The sequence below is a fragment of the Natator depressus genome, chromosome 7 (genome assembly GCF_965152275.1).
Source record: "Natator depressus isolate rNatDep1 chromosome 7, rNatDep2.hap1, whole genome shotgun sequence".
Classification (NCBI taxonomy): domain Eukaryota; kingdom Metazoa; phylum Chordata; order Testudines; family Cheloniidae; genus Natator; species Natator depressus.
The window spans coordinates 122980294-122997391 of record NC_134240.1 but is presented as its reverse complement, the minus strand read 5'-3'; the positions used below and the strand labels follow the sequence as shown (position 1 = coordinate 122997391).

The 17098-nt window shown below is 61.0% G+C and overlaps 1 protein-coding gene across 1 annotated transcript; it reads right to left on the bottom strand.

Annotated features, from left to right (window-relative positions):
- Positions 1–394: 394 nt before the first annotated feature.
- PI4K2A (phosphatidylinositol 4-kinase type 2 alpha) lies at positions 395–16626 on the bottom strand. The gene is made up of 9 exons (XM_074959526.1): positions 16216–16626; positions 9804–10004; positions 9423–9554; positions 8734–8887; positions 7773–7834; positions 3181–3280; positions 2705–2838; positions 2218–2277; positions 395–2039 (listed from the first exon to the last, which is right to left on the bottom strand). The coding sequence occupies exons 1-9, from the start codon at positions 16624–16626 to the stop codon at positions 1878–1880; spliced, it is 1416 nt and encodes a 471-aa protein (XP_074815627.1). The 3' UTR covers positions 395–1877.
- Between the last annotated feature and the right edge of the window lie 472 nt (positions 16627–17098).

The following is a 17098-nucleotide window of genomic DNA, read 5'->3' as shown; positions in this document are numbered from 1 at the left end:
GGTCAGCTACACCAGCGCAGGTGCTGGAAGCGTTGGGGCCTCAGTGAGACGGGCCTGTTTGACTGACCGCAGCCAGCTCTGCAGGGCACAGCCCCCAGCTGCTGTCCCTTGCTCCAGCCTGGCTGCAGCAGCTCCCCCCACTCCTGCAGCTGGGTTCAGGCCCAGGAGAGTAGCTCCATGGGGCCCTAGAGCAAGGACAGCACCCCCAGCCCAGGCTTATCAGTGACAGGTGGTGCTAGGCCACAGGCCCTGCCTGACAAGTGCCACATCACAGCCCCAGGGGCAGACAGGAGCGAGTGGGGCCCACAGGCAGAGGGGCACTCACCCCCCAGCTGCAGCAGGTGTCACCTCCCCCCACCCCCAGAGCCCCACAGGGAAAGGCAGGTCTGACTCAGCGGGTGCATGGGTTTAAATACATTACATACATTTCTACAGTGCATGAGAACGATACATTACAGGTCAGGTTGCAGCAGCAGCCGCCAGAAAGATGGACTCTTGCCTCCGGCTCGCTAGCAGTGGTCACAGCCCACGAAGCCCCTGGCCAGCTCCAGCGCACACGGCCCCAGGTCCTGCAGCCCAGGCCTGCTCCAGAGCCTGGCTCCCCCCCCACCACTTCCGTTCATGGAGGGGAATGTGCCCAACCGCCCTGCCCCAATGGGGCAGCGCAGCCTGAGCCCCGGTGCTAGTGCTAGGCCACCCCAGGGGGCTTGGGGCAGGACCAGGACCAGGAGGAGCTTGGCCCAGGCCCAGCCTGGGAACCAGCTGTATGATGCCCAGAACTGCCCCTGGGCAGTGGCCATGAGGCAAGCCGCCTGGCCGCAGGAGCAGCAACAGGGTGGGGAAGAGGGAGCCGTACAGACGCATGGAGCCAGACCCCTTCCAGCAGCCATAGCTCACCCAGCAGGCACCAGCCCCCCATGCCAGGCTGGACTCTCCCCTGGCTGGGAAGGGCTGGCATGGCTCCCTTGAGAAGTGAAGCCAGGCTGCCCCCACATGCAGCCAGGGCCTGCGGAGCAGAGAGGGCGAGTGCCCCTGGACAGGGGGCCTGCCCAGCAGCCTGAGGGCAGGAGCAGAGAGGAACATGGGCCCCTCATATAGGAGAGAGGGTGGAATAATGGCAGGCCAGCTAAACCAGGATAGATCACCCTGTGCCCAGTGGGGAAGGGGGACAAGCAGCTCCCATGCCAGGGCCCTCAGCTTTCCTATGAAGTGGGGCCAGGTCCCAGCATGCATCACTCCTGTGCCAAGGTGCCCAGCACTCCCTGGGATCCGCAGTCTCCAGCCCCTGCTCTCCCCTCTGCAGGAAGGGCAGCTACAAACACTCCATAGCGCAGCTGTTCGGGGCACCCCCAGGCCTGCTGCCCCCTGCCAGCTCAGCCCTGGGCACGTGCTGGGCCTCCTGTGCCAGCCCCTCACTCATGCACATGCCTCCTCTCCAGGGACACCAGCTCCAAACAGCCACTGGGGAGGGGGGGCAGCCCAGCAGGGCCACTTCCAGCTGACACTGGCTGCCTTTATTCCCCTGCAGCCAGCGAGCAGCCGGGGTTCCTGAGGGGTGGGCGGATCCCAGCCCCAGCAGGGAGCAGATGGGCTCAGAACCACACGCAGGAGGCAGGCCCCGGCTCCACTCACTCAGCAGCTGCACTGAGGACTCCTGCTGGGCAGGGCAGTTTGCAGCTGGAGCTGGGCTCTGCCAGGCTGTGTCCAAGCCCCGCAGCACGGGGAATCCATGGCTCTGCCCCGGCAGAGTTCAGCTGGAAGTTCCCCCAGACGCACCTGCCCTCTCCCGGAGCGTAGAGTCCTGGCCGCGGGTCCGCAGCAGCAGACAGGAGCAGGCCAGCACTGCTCCAGCCAGCCCCAGGGGGCCCAGCGCCCAGCTACCACCAGGAGAAGAAGGGCTTGCGGCTTTGGAAGCTCTGTGTGTAGGATTCGCTGGCACTGCGCTGGTGGGAGCGTGCCGTCTCCACGATCACCGGCGGCATCTGCACCAGGTGTAGGGGGCTCTTCCCGTCCTTCAGGGCCTGTGTCAGGTTCAGGATCTAGGCAACAGAGCAGAAGGGATGCTGAGTCCAGGACCCCTGCCCTAGGCACCACAGACCAGGGAACTGCCAGGGCCACTGTCCCCCCGAGGGGCGCTAGGCCAGTGTCCCACACTGCAGCGCCCAGCCTGCCCCTGCCGTGCCTGCCCACAGGGCAAGAGGGGCCTTCCCAGCATACCTGGCCCCTCAGGACAGCAATCTGCTTGTGGAACTGTCCCCGGTCGAAGCCAGGGTCCTTCTGCAAGAGAAACAGCAGTGAGGGACAGGCAGCGAGGCACCCCTCCCCCCCAAGGCAGTGGGACCCCGGGCCCCGGCAACGGCACCCCTGCCTCCCTCACCCTGGCAGCGAGACACCCCCGCCACGGCAGCGACGCTCCCCACCCCCGGCAGTGACACGCCCATCTGCCTCACCAAGGCAGAGAGACCCTGGACCCAGACCCCTGCTGCGAGACCCCGGGCCCTAGGCAGCAAGGCCCCTGCCCTGACAGCAGTTGCTGCCTGGGATTTCTGCTCCCCCAAGAAGGTGCTAGCAGGATGCAGGAAAACCCGCCCCATGCAGACTGAGCCCCCCACCCCCTGGCTCTGAAAGGGTCTCACGGCACCACCCAGGCCAGCCCCTCCCATCTACATGACAGACCTACCTCCCCCCCAGGTCCCCACCTGACCTTGAAGAGTTCGTACAAATCCTCCTCCAGGTCTTTGACGAAGTTGGGGTCGGAAACCTTTGGGAGGATCAGGTCTTTGATCTCCTGTGAGAAGGGGACTTTGGCCTGGGGCAGCCATGCCCAGTAGAAGGGGTCTGGGGGGGGGGAAGAGCCGGAGCCGAGGTCAGAGCCATGTGCTCAGCCCTGGCCTGCGAAGGATGGCATGGGGGTCACAGCCTGGTGCCCTGGGGACAGCTCCACCCGTTGGGGGGCTGGCATGAACCTTCTTGCCATGGCTCCCACCCCTTGAACCATCTCCCAACCCCCAGGGGGAACTGAGGCCACCCTGCTGCTTCTGGGAGCATGGTGCCCGGCCGGCTCCAGGGAGCTGGTGCGGGGCTGCAGGCTTAGCCCTGGGGGTTGCCAGTATAAGGCAAGTTGTCAAAGCACCAGGCTGGCCCCAGGCTCGCGAGCAGGAGCGCAGCAGAGGGACCTACATGCTCTCCAGGAGTCGGGGTGCTTCAGGGGGAAGGCCAAGCCGTTGTCTATGGCAGCCAGTTTGATGATGGGCTCCTTCACCACCACCCACTCGGAGTCCTACAGGGGAAACAAATTGACCAGGAGTCACCAGGGGCAGGGAAGCCAGAGCCCAGCACTCACCCCTGGCACCAACATGCAGCCTGGTCCCTGCCCCGGGCACTTCCTCTGTTCTGAGCCACCTGCTGCCTGGCTCCTCCGCTCTCATCCCAGACTCCCCTCATTGCCAACATACTGCCCTGGGCACAGGAGCTGGTTCACTGCACCGAGGGCTCAGGGCTGACATTGCCCTGGGCACAGGGGGATGGGCACACGGGAGCCGGTGCACTGCACTGAGGGGTCAGGGCTGGCACTGAACTCAAATCACATGAGGGAACAGGAGGACCGGCTCCTTACACACCTGTCTCTAACATGAGGAAAAAGCCACATAATTGCAGGGACTGTGATTTGAGTGACATGCGCCGGAGGTCTCCTGCTGACAGCTTTAAGACATCCTTGGAATTTCTAACCATTATTAATGACAGTTTCCTAACTCAAAGATCTGCAGCCAAGTCAGGGGAATTCTCTAGCAGACCTTGTCCTACAGATAAGGAGGAGCTGACCACATAACTAGAAGTTAATGGGACCTTAGGTACAAGTGATTGTGACTGATCACACTTATAACATGGAAGCAGAAAGAAGCCCAGGCCAGTGGTATAAATACTTGGGGCTTTAACAAGGCCAATTTCACAAAGCTTAAAAACAATGATGAGCCAAATCAGCTGGGAGGGAGAGTTTAATGAGACCAATGTGAATGATCATTGGGGGATCATTTAAGAACACTTCACTGGATGTCCCAAAAGCCACAATCGAGGAAGAGGGTTCCGCTGATTAAACAAAACTGAACTGGTTTAGGGGGAAGTGACAGCAGCTATAACAAATAACGAGATAATACACACAAATGGGAGACAGGGGAGTTGATAGTAATGAGTATAAATCAGAAGTTAGGAATCTTCCTGGGACAGAGTCCCCCAGCCTGTAAGTGTGACCTGCAGTCTTTGTCCCTAGGTGTGTACATTGACATTTAGCCGCATGAAAATGCACATTGTTTACTCGTGCTCGTTTGCCAAGCAATGCAGATCACGCTGTATCTGTGACCTGTTCTCTTTGCTATTTACCACCCCCCCTTGCAAATTTTAGGTCATCTGCAAACTATCAGGGATGATTTTATGTTTTCTTCCTGGTCATTGATAAAACTTACATTGTGTAGGGCCAAGAACTGATCCCTGCAGGACCTCACTGGAAACAGATCTACTCAATGATAATTCCCCAGTTACAGTGACATTTTGAGACCTATCAGTTACCCAGTGTTTAGTCCATTTCATGTGCGCCGGGTTAATTTTATATCGTTCTTTTTTTTTTTAATTCAAAATGTCATGCAGTCCCAAGTCAAATGCCTTACAGAAGTCTAAATATGTTTCATAAGCACTATTACCTTAAGAACATAAGAATGGCCAGACTGGGTCAGACCAAAGGTCCATCCAGCCCAGCATCCTGTCTGCTGACAGTGGCCAATGTCAGGTGCCCCAGAGGGAGTGAAGCTAACAGGTAATGATCTAGTGATCTCTCTCCTGCCATCCATCTCCACCCTCTGACAAACAGAAGCTAGGGACACCATTCCTTACCCATCCTGGCTAATAGCCATTAATGGACTTAACTGGATAAATTCATGGAGGCTCTCTTTTAAACCTTGTTATAGTCCTAGCCTTCACAACCTCCTCAGGCAAGGAGTTCCACAGGTTGACTGTGCGCTGAGTGAAGAACAACTTCCTTTGATTTGTTTTAAACCTGCTGCCCATTAATTTCATTTGGTGGCCCCTAGTTCTTATATGATGGGAACAAGTAAATAACTTTTCCTAATTCACTTTCTCCACACCACTATCATATCCCCCCTTAGTCTCCTCTTTTCCAAGCTGAAAAGTCCTAGCCTCTTTCATCTCTCCTCATATGGGACCCTAATCATTTTAGTTGCCCTTTTCTGAACCTTTTCTAATGCCAGCATATCTTTTTAGAGATGAGGGGACCACACCTGTACGCAGTATTCATGATGTGAGCGTATCATGGATTTATTTAAGGGCAATAAGATATTCTCCATCCCTTTTTTAATGATTCCCTAACATCCCGTTTGCTTTTTTGACTGCCGCTGCACACTGTGTGGACGTCTTCAGAGAACTATCCACGATGACTCCAAGATCTTTCTCCCGATTAGTTGTAGCTAAATTAGCCCCCCATCATATTGTATGTATAATTGGGATTATTTTTTCCAATGTGCATGACTTTACATTTATCCACATTAAATTTCATTTGCCATTTTGTTGCCCAATCCCTTAGTTTTGTGAGATCTTTTTGAAGTTCTTCACAGTCTGCTTTGGTCTTAACTATTTTGAGCAGTTTAGTATCATCTGCAAACTTTGCCACCTCGCTGTTTACCCCTTTCTCCAGATCATTTATCAATAAATTGAATAGGATTGGTCCTACGACTGACCCTTGGGGAACACCACTAGTTACCCCCTCCATTCTGAAAATTTACCATTTATTCCTACCCTTTGTTCCCTGTCTTTTAACCAGTTCTCAGTCCACGAAAGGATCTTCCCTCTTATCCCATGACAACTTAATTTACATAAGAGCCTTTGGTGAGGGACCTTGTCAAAGGCTTTCTGGAAATCTAAGTACACTATGTTCACTTTATCAACCTAACTTATAATCTCAAAGAATATATCCAATTTGACAGGATCTAGTTCCCATAAATCTGAACTCATTTACTTTAATTACATTATGCTCCTTTAGTTCTTTAGTAACTGAGTCCTGCATTAGCAACTCCATTATCTTGCCCAGGATCACTGTCAGGCCTATAATTACCCAGGTCATCTTGTTTACCCTTTTTAAAAATTGGCATAACAGTAGCTTTCTTCCAGGCTTCTGGAACTTTCCCAGTGCTCCATAACCTATTGAAAATCAACATTAATGGTCCCGCAAGTTCCTCAGGCAGCTCTTTTTAAACTCTTGGATGCAAGTTACCTGGACTTGCTGATTTAAAAATGTCTAACTTTACTAATGTCTAACACCCTCCAGAGATACAAGGTGAATTGAAATAGTATTGTCTCCATACAATGAGATATAATTTTTTTTTTGCCCCCAGAATATTAATGTTTATTGAACATTTCTGCCTTTTCTGCATTATCACTGATCATTCTACCTCCATTTCCACCTGTCAATGGACCAATACCATTGTCAGGCTCCTCCTTATTGTCCCTCACTCTGCTGGCCATGGATTTCTCTGCATCTCCCTGGACTTCCCTTATCACATTTTCTACAATTCCCAACTTCTGATGAATATTTATTTCTACCAAATTTCCCCTTTCTTCCATTCATTCTATTTTTAATTTTTTTTTTTTCTACATTTTTTAAACATACCAGGGTGACGCTGTGGCTAAAAGAGCGAATGCGATCCTGGGATGCATAAACAGGGGACTTGAGAAGGAGCAGAGAGGTGATTTTACCTCTGGATTTGGCACTGGTGTGACCACTGCTGGGATCCTGTGTCCAGTTCTGGTGCGCACAAAGTCAAGAAGGATGTGGGTAAATTGGAGAGGGGTCAGAGACGAGTCACAGGAATGATTAAAGGATTAGAAAACCTGCCTGATAGTGACAGACTCCAGGAGCTCGATCTATTTAGCTTAACAAGGAGAAGGCTAAGGGGTGACTCGATCTGTCTGTCAGCACCTACAAGGGGGACAGATATTTAACCACAGGCTTTGCAGTCCAGCCAAGGAAGGTCTCACTCAATCCAGTGGCTGGACGTTGAAGCTACACAGATAGAGGCTGGAAATGAGGTGTACGTTAACCACTGGAACAACTTCCCAGGCTCGGGGTAGATTCTCCATCACCGGCCATTGTTAAATCCAGACGGGATGTTTTTTGAAGCTCTGCCCTAGGAATTATTGCGGGGCAGGTCTCTGCCCTGTGTTATACAGGAGGTCAGATGAGATGCCCACAATGGTCCCTTCTAGCTCCCAACGCCCCTCCTGCTCAGAGAGTGCCAAGAGTTGGCCAATACCACCTGCAGCTGGCTGGGGCTCAGACCACACAGCCTTTGGGGCTTCACAGAGGGGCTGGGAGCCCTCACGCCGCTGGGAGACTGAATGAGCCACAGCTCGACTGCCACATCGCACTACTGTTGTGGGGATGGCGAGTCTATCTAGCAACATCATCACAAGCACATGTCTCCAGCCTGCCACATGGTACCTAAACAGAGCCCAGCTCCCCATCTGCATCCCTCTGCCAACACCTGCACAGAACGGGCCCTGGCTCCTCCCCCCACAAGAGCCTCGGTCCATGTAAATCACACTGCCATCAGCCAGAGGGGAGGCTTGCGAGAGTCATCCATGGGGCTGGGCAACTCCCCACCACTGGAGAGAAGACCCAGAACCTCAGCACATTCAGAACTCGCCTCTGCTGCCTGACAGTGCAGTGACTTTCCCCACGCTCCCTGCCCAGCCCCCTCCCCACTCACCCGCACACTTGTGCTGTCCAGCGGGCAGTCATACTTGATCAGCCAGTTGTCATTGCCTCGATCTGCAGGGAGCAGAACCAATGGACGTCACTACAGGACCTGCCCTGTTTGGGGAGGAGCAGCACCAAAGCTCCCACTCCGTGCCTTGCATGCCCGAGCAGGGGGGTCACAGTCTCCAGCAGCACCAGGGCAACCCTGGGCCCTGAGCCATGTAACCCTCTGGGTGCGCGCAGCACACAGGAGGGGACACAGACTCCTCCAGGGATTTTGGGGGGGAGGGGGTGTGGGGGGGGAAGATAGAACCACACACATGAGGGCCCCTGGGGGAGCTCAGTGGCTGGCAAAGGGAACTCTACCCTGGGAAATGGCTCCAGGCCCCAAGCCGGCCAGGGCTGCCCCCAAAAACGCCACCCCCAGAGACCGAACAGTTTGGGAGCATTCACAGGCACAGCCTAGGAGTGGCATCTTCCCCTCCAGCCCTGCCTTGGCAGCTGGACCAAGCTCAGGCCCCAAGGCCAGGAGACCCACCCCACTCCCAGATCGAGCAGGGCCAGACTCTGCCTGGCACAGTGCTGAGGAGGGGAGCGTTCCCCCGAGCCAGTCACGAACTCCCCTGCCCAGGCCAGTGTCAAGCGGGGCTAGAACTGCAGCTCCAGCTCCTTGGCATTCCAGCTGCAGACAGGGTTTTAACCGCAGGGCCCCGGCCAGGCCAGCCTGAGCTATGACCTTCTGCCTCCCCTGGCTACACCATTCGTGTCAGGGAAGTGGTGCTGTTAGCTGCTGTGATCCACCCCAGTCAGAGCTGCCCTGTGGCAGGGGGTGCAGTGACTCCGCACCCTCCCCCCGTCCTGGGGCAGCAATATGCTGACCCCCCACTCATTGCTCTCCCCCTCCTCAGCTCCCTCCAGGCAGCAAGGCCCAATGCCGGGGCTCCTGGGCGTGGGTGCGGCACCAGCCCCACCTGTGTTCCTGATGATGTAGTCCAGGACCACCAGCCTCTCGAACTGCAGCAGCAGCTGCCGGTTGGTGTTCTCGGGGAGCGGCTCCGCCTCGAAGCGCCGCAGCCAGTAATCCGCGTCCTTGTAGCCTTCCACGAAGAGCTGGAAGGAGCCCACCTGCAGCAGAGAGGCCAGGTGTGACGGAGCAGGGAGTGGGGAGGATTGACCTGGGGATGTGGCAGGGGAGTTTTACTGGGACTGTCTGCACTGGGGATGGGATAGCGGGGGGGGCTTCACTAGCGGGATAATACCTGAGCCTGTCACCTGAGCCAGGAGGAGGGCTGGGGCGAGGTGACACCTTTTGCCTGGGAAGCTGGACAAAGGCTGGAGGAGGAGCCGGAGGCTGGGTGAGTCGGCGGGAAGGGGTTTTGAGTTGGGAGTGGACTGGGGAAATCGAAGTAACCCCAAGGCTGGGGTCTACGCTCCCTGCCCCCCAGAAGGACCTGTCTGAGAGGTCCTGGTTGTACCAACAAGCTCTGTTTGGGACTGTGCTCCTGTCCTCCAATAAGCCTTCCATTTTACTGGCTGGCTGAGAGTCACAGGGAATCGCAGGAAGTGGGGGTGTAGGACCCCGACTCCCGCACACTGCGTGACACTAGGTGAGGGGGCTGCGGACGCAGGGCAGCCCCAGGGGGTCTCTGACAGCCCCTACCTTTGGCGGCAGGCCGATGCGGTTGAATCGTTGCCCAACTTTTGGCACCTTCTCCAGGGCCAGCTTTTTCCCTCTGGACTTCACCCGGTCAATGGCACTGTAGTTGAAAGTCTCGCTGGCCAGATACACCACCTGGGGGGACACAGCGGTCAGCGCGGAGCGCAGGCAGAGCTGCCGGACCCTAGGTGGGACATGGCCTTCCCGCAGCATGGGCTGGGGCTCTGCCTGTTCCTGGGCCAGCAGCCTAAGCCCAGGAGTGCGGGACCCGCGAGAGCCAAGGGCTGGGGGGGGCGGCAGGGCAGGAACCGCGGGGCACCAGCAGAGCTGCGGGGGCGTGGAAAAGCAGCCCACACAATGACGGGCTCTGCCCCCCCCATTCACCTTTGTGCGGGGAACAATGTTGAGCTCCAGTTTCTGGTCCACCAGGCTGGCGCCGGCCTCGGACAGGTAGCCCTGGTTGAGGACCAGGCAGTCTCTCCCGAAGCAGCAAGGGCAGCACAGCTGCTGCAGCCACTTGGTCCACTTGGGGTTCAGCTGCCCGTAGGGCTCCTCGTTCTTGGGCTTGAAGACGCCGATGATTTTCTGGAGACAGAGGGAGGCAGCTGGGTCTCTGCAGGGGAGGGATGTGGGACAGCAGGGACGAACCCCCCCACCAGTCAGACCTCTGAGCCCCCACAGGCTCCTGACAAACCCCACCAGGGAGAGAAGGGGGGACTCCACAGCAGTAGGGAACAGACTGCATGCCTCTCAGGAGGGATCTCCTACCTGGCTCATCCCTGCGCACACACACACACACACCGCCCCCCGGGGGCCCCTGGCTCAGGCTGGGCCTGGCCGCCAGGGAGTTTGAGCCTCTTCCCAGCTGACCCACAGCTCGGCCAGCTGGCCAGGCCCCTCACAGCCTGGGCAGCAGCTCAGGGAGGCGAGGGCTGCCCAGCCCCGCACCGGGACCAGCGGCAGGGCCTGCCAGAACCCGCCTGCTGCTCGGTAAGGAGCTGGAATGTTTGGGGCGTGGCTGGAAACCCCCGGGGGGAGGGCGGGGGGGCCCACACTGTAGCACCAGGAATCCCCACTCCAAAGGGGGCTTCCAAAGTGCCATGAGTTGACTGGTTCCCTCCCCACCCCCGCCTGCTCCTGCAGGCCAGCGCCCTGGGAGCCGCTGGGCCGCCCTGGGAGCCGCTGGGCCGTGGAGAGCGGCAAGAGCAATGGCAGCACCACCCAGGCACCCTCACCCCCTGCCCCAGGCCACTCCTGTCACCCCGGGCCCCAGAAGCACAGGGAGGGTCAGCCTGTCCCCAGAGCCAAGGGACCAGTGGGCACAGGAGAGGACATGGCTCCACCCGGGACTCGTTCACCACCCAGAGGCCTTGGTGCTGCTCTGCCAGTGACACCGGCACACTGCCCCCAGAGGCTGTAGGCCTGGAGCCGGAGACCCCGTGAGAGCGGAGGGGCCGGACCTGCCACAAAGCCCTGCTCACCCCACGGCAGGCTCCAGGCAGGGGCTGGACCCACGCCCAGGGATGAGGCAGTGGATACAAGAAGGTCCCCATGGCACTGTAGCAGGAGCCTTGCCCAGGCCCCACCACCACGGAGATGCAAGGGCTCTGGGGGGAGCGGACAGGACACACACTCGTGGGCTGGGGGACCCATCTCCACCTATTGACCTATTGCAAGTGAACTGCTCCAGGCCAGCTACAGCATCCCAGGCTCCAACCCCCTGGCACATGGGCATCGCAAGCCTGCTGCTGGGATGGGGGTTCTGCATTGGATGAGACAGGACATCTCACCATCCCCATGACAAACCCCGGTCCATGGAGGGTACGCACGAAGATCACTCCCCACATGTGCGCCACTGGGGTCCAGCCACAGGACCCAAAAGGGCTCGTAGCCGGGCCGCAGGACTCAGCCAGCCCTGGTCAGGGGCAGCCCCGTTCTCCGGCCAGAGCCTGGGAGCGGTGCTAGAGGTATGGCCTGCTCTGCCCCAGACATGTGCCCCCCAGCCCCCGGCAGGGGACCCTGGGAAGAGGCAGCTGCCTCCTGACTTCAGGGACAACAGTCCATGAGTCACTGAGCCCTTGGCTCAGCACCTAAGGTGAGAGGAGCCACGTGGGTCTGCATTCGAGGGAACCGGCTGGCTGGCGAGTCCCCGCCCCCAGCAGATGCCCACACCACACCCAGTGCAGCCGAGTGACACATGCCGGCCTGGCAGCTGAGCCCCGGGCACCTGCCGAGGGGCAGGGTTAGGCAGGGACCAGGCGGAACAGTCTCTGCAGCAGAGCCCAGAGCTGGAGCCATCTGCAAAGGCCCCTCTAGTCCAGGGCACAGCCCTGCGGAGAGCTGGCCCAGCACCATGCTGCCCAGGCTGGAGTGACGTGAATGTGGCCCAGCCCATACCAGTCAGACTGGCAGAGGACAGCCAGGCCTGGAGAGCAACTCGCACGGGCACATGATCCTCATCCCCAGGCTGGGGCCTGCTCCAACCTGCCAAAGCCTGGAGCACCCTTCCCTGGCACAGGCCCGCTGCCATGTGGAGACAGGCTTGGCTCCTGCCTGCCACCCACTGACTGGCTCGGCCATGACAGGTGTAAACTATGGGGCCCCATCCCAGCAGCCCCTGGAGCCCAGCGCAGGGCAGAGCCCCACGCACTGGGAATGCAGCCCCAACAGCACCAGGGCAGAGGAGGACCCAGAGCACTACAGCAGACAGAGAGGGGATGGAGTCAGAGCATCAGGAAAGGGAGGGACCTTCAGGGGCAGTGTCTGGGATCGACGCACCCCACGGGAAGGGACGGCTGCCTGGTTTGAGCTGGGGAGCTCGGGGCGAGGAGCCAGGGCTGGGTATCGAGGGCAGGAGGCGTCGGGATCCCAGCAGTACGTGGCAGGGGGCACTGGCAGTGACAGAGGGAGCTCAGGGACCAGGGCTCAGCACCCTGGGCTCAGCACCCCCAGCGCCTGCCCTCCCTGCAGGGAGCAAGCGGGGCCTGGCAGTAGCTGCACAGGCGAGATTCAAGGGCTTTCAGTTTGAGGCAGCTCCAGCTGGGGAGAGAAGGGCTCCCCTTACCACGCCAGCCAGCGACTCCTGCCCCAGTGTGCCCAGTAAGGGGCTGAGCCCCCGAGCCAGGCACTCGTGAGCTGCATGGTCAGCACCCCCCAGCTGTCAGTTGTACCCCCTCAGCCCCAGGGGCTCTCTCCAGGCCCCACAGCTGTGCACAGGACCGCTGGCCAGGGGAGGGGTTCAGGGGCTCACCACAAGCAGCCAGGCATGGGGCGGAGGGACAGCCAGCTGGGAGCAGCCGGCTGCAGCCTCCCCCAGTTCTGACCCCATGTGATTCAGCAGGGCACGACCACCCCGCCCTCCTCAGGACCAGGCCAGAGCCAAGCAGTCTCAGCAGTTCAGTCACAGGTCCCCTTTCAGTGGGTGGCGTTTCCCGGGCTGGGACCACAAGCAGGAAGTGGTGCACAGCTGCGATGGCTCGCTCCCCCAGCCAGCGTGGGGCCCCTGCCCTTCACCCCACACGGCACGCCCACAGCCTCCCCGCTGCCAGCCCTGCCACTGCAGAGAGGCCATCCCCAGAGAGAGCGGAGAAGAGGCTCCGTGGCAGGGCAAAGTCCTTGGCAGCGCAGCGTACCGGAGGAAGAGCCCTGCTCTGAGGGAGGGGAAGAGAGACTGGAGTGGGCACCAAGGGGTCTGTTCGCCGCACACGTGATGCTCAGTGCTGCACGCACAGAGCAGCCGGCCCCAATGGCAGGGGCACACGACTGGCAGGCAGGCCCAGGGATCCGAACGAGGGGCCCAGGAGGAGAGACAGGCGGGAGAGGAAGGGCAGCAACACAGCACGAGACAGAGCGCCCCACACAGAACACTGCAGCTCCATTCCCTTAGCAGTGGCACTTCAGACCCCGCACCTGGGGGCAAGCCCCTCACCCCACTGTCCACAGCCTCATGCCACCACAAGCCCCGAGAACGGAGCCCTTGGGAACCGGTGGTAGCACAGGCTGTCGGCCCAGGACCCTGGAGCGCTGTGTGGCCTGCCCAGATTCTGGCGCAAGTTCCCAGAGAGCCCCATCACTGGGAGGGGATGGCCAGGCAGCCAGAGCGTCAGGTGTAAAGTCGCACTCCCTGACACCACAGGGTCGAATCCCATCAGGTCCAGTTCAGCCCTTCATGCTCTGAAGTGCCAGAGGACACCCAGGCTGGGCAGAGCAGGGGACACTTTCCCTCTGTAGTAAGGTTTTCCCTGGTATCCTCAAACTTCCCATCCATTCATCCATCACACAGGACAGTGGGCTGTGGCCCTCCACCCCAGAGGTGGCCGCATTTCAGTGCTACTCTGGTCAGTTTTGCTCCTAGCTCTGTCACTGATTCACTGCGTGACCCTGTAAGAGTCCCTTCCCTTCTACGCCTGCAGAATGGCATAACACCGATCTACCTGCTTCATTCCTCGTTTGTCGAGTGCTTTGGGATTCCAGGAAAAGCAGAGAGGACTGGAGGACAGGGCTGGGAGAAGGCATTGGGCCAGGGGGGGCTAGAAAAGCAGCCACACACACCGAGCCCCACAGTGCCAGGCCCTCAGCTGCACACATTCCTTACGGTGCTTGACAAGTGCTCTTTGCTGCCCAGCGGTGATAGCTACTCAGGGGCTCTGGGCCTCTGCCATCTCCTGGCTGGAGGACCCTCCCTGCCCTTCCGCACTGCGTCCCACCTGAAAGCCCCCCAGACACACAGGGTTATGGGCAGCTCCCGTGAGGAGGTGGGCAGGCACCCAAGCCAGGAATAACCCCCGTCTACTGACCCCCAGTGCCACACCCTCAGACAACGCTTCCACCCACACACTCTCTGCATTGCCAGGAACGGCGCAGAGCCAGGGTGGAAAGGAAGTTGCTCACTGGTTCTATTGCCTCACCTCTGGCTGGGGCAGAGCCGCCTACGCCCCAGGACCCAGCCAGTGGAAGACCCGGTAGCCAGAATCCCAGCTGGCCCCCGACAGGGGCAGGGAAGTTGGTGTTATGAAAACCCCAGCCAAGCCAAGCCTTGCTCCAGGAGCAGCAATAGACAAGGGAGCCCCAGGAACCAGCAGCGAGACTAATCCGGTTAGCAGCCAGAGTCACAAGGCAGCCACCCGTCCCCGCGCCCAGCCCTGATCAGTGCCCTGGAGAATGCTGCAGCGCAGCCAACTGGACCCACGGGGAGTGGAGATACGGTGAGGGCTTCACGCTGGCTTGGTCCATCCCCCTCCTGCAGGGAACATACCACGGAGTCTGCGCCAGCGACCCCACAGGGCCGGGGCACAGACAGAGGGGCTCAGGAAGGGTTCAGTGTGTGTGTGTGTGTGGGGGTTAGTTAGGAGGCAGGCCCAAGCCTATAGGGGTGTGAGGGAACGAGGCAATGAGACAGGAGCACAGACAGACCTGGGCTGAGAGCATCTATCTCCCTTACGGCGCCCCTCCCGGAGATTGTAGCGCCAGGTCCCTGGCTGGGACAACGGCCACGGCAAGGCGCGTAACCCCAGCACGCAGAGTCAGACTCCATGGCAGAGTCCTGACAACTGGCACGTCCTCTGGGCCTGTCTGCGTGGGACGGCTGCACTGTTCATTCAAACCCAGCTTCTGATCTCTGTAACTGAACCAGTGCAAACCTGCGGGGACACTTGGGTTTAGCTGAAACCTGCTCCCCAGTCAAAACCAGAAGAGGCCCCCAGACCGATCAGCAGCACCCAGAGCTGGCACCCCCATCAGTCAGTTGAAAGCCGCATTTCGGTTAAACTGATGCAGCTGCCCAGGGCAACACAGACTTTCTTAGGCCCTGGCCACCACTCCAGCCCAGAAAGCCCCATCCTAAGCCCACGCTATTCAGTCACCGAACGCTGCAGGAGATGGGACGAGGCTGAGCACTTTGGGCAGCCAAGCCCTGCAGCAGGGAGACCTATACAGTCTCACACACTCAAAAGGGGTCTTGGCCTGCCACCGCCGGGCCTGGGGGTCTAATCAGAGCCGTCCAGGCACTGGCCCGGTTCACTCAGAGGCAGCCGGGTCCATTAGCAACAAGCAGGCCCATCTCCGGGCAGTCCCAGCAAGTGGGGGAGGTGGAGGTTTGACACAGACAAGGACAGGATCCTCCAATGTGTACAGCACTGGGAGCCCAATCCATGCTTCACTCTGCAGTCAACAACAAGTGGCGCAGGACATAAACCCAGGCCGGGGGTCAGCCCAGCCAGAGCCCCCCTGCCCAGGGGGCGTGTAGCTGGGAGCGGGGACACAACCCGGCAGCCTGGGCCGGTACCTGACCCACACCCTGCCGGGGGCCAGGCTCCTGCATCGCACCCCGGACACACTCCGGGGTCCCCGGGGAAGCGGGGTCAGGGCACAGCCCCCCAACAGGTCACTTCGCTTCCCGACACCCCCTCCTCGCCCAGAGAAACGGAGCCGGGCCCCCCGCCCCAGGGCGGGGGAGTCCCCCCAGGGCACAGGGGCTGCCGAGCAGCCAGGCCCCCCCGGGCGCAGCGAGGGGAGGGCGCCGGCGGGCCGGGGGACGAGGAAGCTGGAGAGGCCCGAGCTCCGTTGCGCGGCTGCCAGGAAGGCCCCCGGGGGCGCGGCGGGGGAGGGGGGGGCGCGGGGGGCCAGGCCGGCGGGAGGAAGCGGGGGAGCGACGCCAGGCCGAGGGGGACCGGGACCAGGCCGGCGGGGGGGCGCCAGGCCGGCGGGGGGGGCGCGGCCGCCAGGCCGGGAGGGGGAGGGGGCGGGGGCGCCAGGCCGGGAGGGGGCGGGCGCGGCGGGTCTCCCCCCCGGCTCTCACCCCCTGCGGGTCCTTGACGAAGTAGCTGCCGCTGGAGCCCTGGTAGATGCGCTCCGGGAAGACGCCGCGCTCGCTGGCCGCCTCCGCCAGCCGCACCACCTCGGCGAAGGCGGGGTCCTCGGGGAAGTCGTTCCGCTCGCGCTGGGCCTGCGCCGCCGCCGCCTGGGCCGCCGCCTGCGCCGCCCCGGGGCCCCGGCCGCCCGCCGCGCCCCGCTCCAGCAGCGGCTGCCGCTCGCGGTCGCGGGCGCGCGGGGAGCCGGGCGGGGAGGGCGCGGCGGGGGCGGGGGGGGGCCCGGGCGGCGGCGGGGGGGGCAGCAGCGCGCGCACCGCGCCGCCCGGCCCCGCGGGCAGCCCGTAGGCGGCGGCGGCCGGGGCCCGCTGCGGGGACACCAGCGGGCTGCTCTCGTCCATGGCCGGCCGGCTGTGGCGGGGCGCCGCGCGTCAGCTGACCCGCCCGCCGCGGCCAATCGCCGGCCGCCCCGCCCCGCCCCGCGCGCCGGGCCCCGCCTCCTGCTCTGGCCACGCCCCCGGACCCAGGCCCCGTGCTCTCCGCGCCGGCGCCGACACCTGCCCCTCGCTGTCCTGGCCACGCCCCTTCCCTGAACCCCGCCCGCTGCCTGCTCTGGCCACGCCCCTTCCCTGTACCCCGCCCACTGCCTGCTCTGGCCACGCCCCTTCCCTGAACCCCGCCCACTGCCTGCTCTGGCCACGCCCCTTCCCTGAACCCCGCCCGCTGCCTGCTCTGGCCACGCCCCCAGACCCAGTCCCCGTGCTCTCCGCGCCGGCGCCGACCCCTCCCCCTCGCTGTGCTGGCCACGCCCCTTCCCTGAACACCGCCCACTGCCTACTCTGGTCACGCCCCTTCCCTGAACCCCGCCCACTG